This window comes from Salmo salar, chromosome 02, assembly GCF_965601325.2.
Source record: "Salmo salar chromosome 02, fSalSal1, whole genome shotgun sequence".
NCBI classification, from domain to species: domain Eukaryota; kingdom Metazoa; phylum Chordata; class Actinopteri; order Salmoniformes; family Salmonidae; genus Salmo; species Salmo salar.
Window position 1 is genome coordinate 42,239,729 of NC_138292.1, and position 6,000 is coordinate 42,245,728.

The window sequence follows — 6,000 nt, forward strand, 5'->3', positions numbered from 1 at the left end:
TTTCCCAGGACATAGACATAATAATACATTATGGCCTTTCTCTTGCAAAATCCAAGATGATTTTCTTTGCATTATCTTTTACCATCTAATGTGTTATATTCTCCAACATTATTTTCACATTTCCACAAACAAAGTGTTTCCTTTGAAATGGTATCAAGAATATGCATATCCTTGCTTCAGGTTCTGAACTACAGGCAGTTAGATTTGGGTATGTCATTTTAGGCGCAAATTTGAAAAAAAAAGGGGCGGATCCTTATTAACACTCTACAAACACGTTATACAAGAATTCGCTGGTATGCACCGGGATTAAAACTCTAGTTTAGTTTCATGTCAAGTCAAACAGCAGTTACCTAGCCAAAGCCATCTACTGCAGCCATCTTTACACACTGTTCCATGCAGCTTCATTGATGCGCTCTCCAGCCAGCCAGGCTACCGCATGGTCCTAAAGTCAACCTACTAATTTATACTAATCTGCATTTGGCTTTTAATCAGGGTTGGAATGATTTTAGTAGCCTATGTTTAATTGTTGATGTGGAGCTAGGGTATGGCGACTGCCAATTGACACCCCGTATGCACATAAAGTCTAGGCCTAGGATAACACATACCATACATGAGCATGTGATGATGCCCACAGACCAGGGCTGCCCAACCCCAGGTTTTCAGCCCAACCCTAATTTAGCAGTTCTGATTCAGCTAGTTAAGGTCTTGTTGAGCAGCTAATTAGTAGAATCAGGTGTGTTAAATTAGGGTTGGACTGGAAACCCACAGGACGGTACATCTCCAGGAAGAGGGTTGGGCAGTCCTGCCACAGACAAACATACAGTAGATTACGTGCAGACAGATATACAAACCCATTAAAAGGCACTCAGAAGTGAACTTAAAAATTCAGATTTACACAGAGACACAGTGTTATTGACATAGATGTCACTATATTATTAACGTATAAAATATGCCTAAGAAGCACAGCAGACACAACCCGCACACACACACACACACACACACACACACACACACACACACACACACACACACATTCAGACTGTACATTCAGACACATTTTCATGCATTTCATTTTTCTGTTCTAAAGCATTTGTATGTTTTTGTTCATGTGGACATCAACTCAAATTCAGCACATTTTCTTGGCACATCCTCATCTGCCTTTTGTCAAAAGACTAACTCATGTATACAGAGAGAACTGCACCTGGACTAGAATAAAAATATAAATAATATATTTTTTTTAAGGCAATAGTGCAGCTGTAGCACATTTCAAGGTAAATTTGTCTCAGCTCTGTGGCATTTCAACAACAAGACCTGTCACAGGCTATTTTCAGACTCCATTGTATGTGCTGCGGTACTAGAAAAAAAAGGTTATTTTGACAAAATTCTTCAATTTGCATCACTAAAACAAAGCAGACTCTACACAGCATCTACGAAATCACAACTCTCCACAACAATGTCATAGCTGTTCACAATGCTGCAGTCAATCATCAAGACATGCCCAGCCAGAATAAGTGATGACAAACCTCATCTGTAATACTCAATACCATGCATCGTTTTCTTGTGAGACATCATGGTTTGGTTTGCTCTCAATATTTTTCTAATAATTTGTATAGGAAAGAATACATATATAGGCTACTCATTTCAACTACCAGAAATCAACATTTATTTATCAAAATATTTGATTATTTATAATGTGTACTGTATGGCCTATATGGCTGTCTTAGTGGTTCTTTGTTGACAGGTTAAAAACTTGACTATGATGTAGCCTAATAACTATGTAATAACACATATTTTACTGTAAGACATATGCCTGCCTGTTCTTTCAAAACAAATGGATTGGATTTGGGCGAAATAAATGGTAAAATTGTAAAAATGAAAACTATATTTTATATTCTTATATGTTTGTTCACTATTTTACATAATGACTTGTTAGGTTATCTGTTAAGACAAAATGACACACATTTGTCCAGGGCCCTGTCATATTGCTCTCCATCGTTTACATTGAGCCTTGTAAAGCTACGTTAATTTCGGCTAATGCCATTTTGAGTAATTGTCCTGCATGGCACCGAGCCACTTGTCAAAAGCGATTTGCCTTGGGACAAAAACGTATTGATCTTCATTCTGTCCCTCTCTCCTCGCCGCACAAAACGTTTCATCACATCTCCGCGCTCAGAATGAGAATTCTCACATTGTTTTACTTGGAGTGATTCCAAAAGACAGAGGCAGCATCACGCGCTCACTTGTGTCATCACATTAACCGTAAAGCAAAGGGGAAAGATTTTGAAAAAAGGCACTAGAGATCAACGCATGAGTTGCTTACAAACTTCCTTCATTCCATAGGCCTACAGTACGCGTCATGCGGCTGTCCAAGGCAGGCGACACCTGTGCCATCTCAGCACACCGGCCCCTTAATATATGTTGTTGTTCCTTATTTGCCCTCTTAAGTACAAATAATATGTTTGGGTTGTGCATACTTATGTTGTATTGCTATGCAAACTTTCTCTACTTTTTCAAGCATTTTTAAGCATGTCAACCTTCTCCAAAATGAATAACTGACGTGAGATGAAGACTTATCATGTGTATTGATGTAGGATGTATTTATAACGCGTCAACAACATCAATTGCCACATGATAACCACATAGGGAACATATAATAGCCTATAAGAAAAGAATGGCGTTGAAAAACAAACAAGCATGGGTAGGGGTCATTTTTACACATATCGGCGACAATGTGGTTGCATCGAAGCCTCCTGACATGAAGTCACAATAGTTGCACAGCATTTAATCCAATGTATCTCTGTCGTATAAAGTACTGTGGGTCTCTGCAATATTGTTTTAGATGCACACAGTCATCTGATAGCATACCCTTGAAAAGAGCTTAAACATATATCTTTTATAGATGACGGGCAAGACCGTTACTCCAAAAACCACAGATGCTGCACAAGCACAGATAGATACTCACTTTCCTAAATAGATAGGATTTCCACTCTTAAGAACGATACTGACTGTTTACCTATAGCCGGTCCATATTACACATAAATAGACACTTTATAACGCTTACCTATTCGAATGACATGAGGCATCCCACAAGAGTACTGAATCCAAAAGAGACATAGAATGGCCGATGTCCAGTATTCCAAAATCGAACTCCGGGCAGACAACCAAGTGTTTCGCATGATTGTAAAGTCGTGGGATCCACTTTTTAAGATTCCAAAGACGCTTCAGTGTTGCTCATCAAATTTGAATTCGACGGAGTCATATGTGGGTTTGTGTGTCTGCGACAAATGGGCGCTCATTGTACTTGGTGCAACATTCTCCCAGTTTTTTCACTCTCAATACTTTGGACGGCTTTTCAAGATTATACCCCAGTTCCACACACAGGCGGATCAGTGTTACACCTGCGAATGCTGGCTGCTACAATTAGCCTGCACGAGTCTGTATCCCTTCCCCTCCTACCGTTGATGCTATTTGTCTGCTGGCTGGAGAACAACCGGGCTGGATTCCCGTAAAAATGTGGAAGGGAACTGCGCCTGCGGTACTTTTGGTCGCCTCCAACGATGCTCTGACCGGTGTTAGCCACAAGAAGCCTTGAAAACCTGTTTCTTAATAAGTTTCTTCAGAATTCATGAAAGCTCATTACATATTTCAAATATATAAAATATCAGTGCTGATTTGAAATATGAAATTTGTCAAAAATGTTGATATAGCCAAATAGCAGTTATTATCATGATGATAATTGTCTAAATGGTAATTACTGTTCATTTAGAAAAAGTATTCGAAATGTTTAAGAAAAGCTTCTTCATGGTGCAGTAGTCGTTGCTGTCTGTTTTTCTCATAGCACAATGAAGAAATAGCCTATTGCGCTTCAAGTTTTAGAAAAATCAATAACAAAAAATCCGTGGACGACCAGAATGACTTTTTTTTAATTGAATGCTTGTTCAACTCACAACCTGCGCGTGGTTGGACAGATTCACTGGTGATTATGTTTTTTGGTACTGAGCAAAGCTTGTGTTGTGAGAGCGAGCGCCACCAGTCTTATTCAATAGTGCCACTAGAGGCACTTGAATCATTAGGCAAAGGTCACAGTTATGTCCATGAAACATTTGACACGTGAGATTATACCACTAGATTATTACATTTTCAATTATTATTTATTTCTACTTATTTTACATCTATGTGTTGATGATGCACTTTTTTGGTTAGATTAATGCTCCCTGAAAACCAATTAAAATGTTCAGTATAAATAACTTCCCCACTTGTGTCAAAAATAATAAATTGCTTCACATGCATATGCTGCCAATTCTACCTAAACAATTACAATGATACACACTACAAAAGTTTCCCCTTTTAATCTTACAGTGAGTAGTCTACACGTCCCACTGAGTCATTTGGAAAGCATCGCCTACTCAAATTTATAGTTGTCTCTAAGGCAAAAAGTGCAGACATGTCCTCACTCCTTTCAGGCCTAATCAACATGTTTAATGACAAAGAAAGCCTGTAGCAGGAAACAATTGAACGGGTTGAATTGTGTATGCACATGTTGGAAAATAATAGTCTGGGGTGTGGGCCATTGACAAAGCAGACTGCTCATCACGGTTATTTGGAGCGCTCTGTCTGTGTCAATGAGTACATTAAACTCACATAACTGCTTAGTGCCTTTCTGTCTGTCAATTTGTCATGCTTTATATGGAGCCGTCAGTCACAAGACGGTGGGTGAAACATGATTGTAATCGCATAGAGAGTGTGCCACCGCCTGCAGTGCACAGCCCCTCTCTCTGCCACTTCCTCACTGCTGTAGGTACAGTAGTGACTGTGTGCAAGTATCAAGTCACATCACACATGTATTCATCTACTCGATGACACACAGTACTGTATTACTTACTGCCATGAAGCACTCCAGTGAAAATGTAAATTAATATATCAGTTTGTCCCTTGTGAGAAATTGAATTTATATTTGAATGAAGGAAAGGCTGAGAGTGAAATGTTGGTATCCCTAGACTGAGTCTCTACCTCTATCTCTGCACTTGATTTTTATATTGAAATATAAAGGGATTTAAAAGATTCTGTTGAAGATACTCAGGCTGAAGATGGCAAAATGGCGATCTAGTCTTAATGAGCTTATGAATGCACTGATGGGAGAATGGCTTGGCCCATTGGTTTTATATTCCTATTTTGAATGGGGGGAAAACAAACTGATTGTATCAGAGGGCATGCGAGCTAAAATAACCATAACTGACTCTGCCACTGCATATTCATGTCTTGGGGAGCAAATCTATGGCCCCTTGGCACAATACAAGGACTATCAATGTGAGTTATGTGGCCCTGCTCTCACATTATCAAGATTAATTGACTGCTGCTCTTTCAAATACAAAATGTACACAGCTTCAGCAAACAAGACATTCTGGGGGTATGGGGGTGCCCTCTATAGAGAGCCTTGTGGCAGTGCTCTCCATCATCCAGACTGATCTATGGATCTGATCGATGACAATGATCAATGGTCAGACAGGTGTGTGCCATCACCCAAGACATGGTGGGATGCTATGGGAAGCTATGGGACACACGCAAGCTATCACATAGATAGACCTGGGTTCAAATACAATTTGAAATCATGTCAAATACTTGAGCTGTAATTGATTGAGCTTGCCTGTTGCAATGGAACCAATAAAAAAGTCTCAAAAGTGAAAGCCCCACCAATCTGGCACTCCAGGCACCCTAAAGCAAACCTTCAAAGTATTTGAAAGACTTCAAATATTTGAACCCAGGTCTGTTATCACAATCACCCAGCACTCCTCCCCTGACAAGATGTAAGTCCTTCTCTGTAACAAGAGGTGGTGAATATAATGCAAAATAAATATTGCCAGATAGTTTGTTGAATATAACAGGGGTAATGAGTAGAAATTTAAACAACAGCGGATGCTCATATTATTCCATGCTGGGTTAATAACTACTTCTCTGATGGCACCCCTTGATTCGCTCTCTCTATGACGTGTTATCAATAAT

General features: G+C 39.4%; 1 protein-coding gene across 1 annotated transcript in view; it reads right to left on the reverse strand.

Annotated features, from left to right (window-relative positions):
* Window positions 1–3,960, reverse strand: part of LOC106583195 (glutamate receptor ionotropic, kainate 3) — a 125,460-nt gene extending 121,500 nt beyond the window's left edge. The window contains exon 1 of the mRNA XM_082963131.1: window positions 3,062–3,960. Coding sequence (XP_082819257.1) covers window positions 3,062–3,176 — 115 coding nt within the window. The 5' untranslated portion in view covers window positions 3,177–3,960. The remainder of the gene's footprint in view (window positions 1–3,061) is intronic.
* Window positions 3,961–6,000: the final 2,040 nt, after the last annotated feature.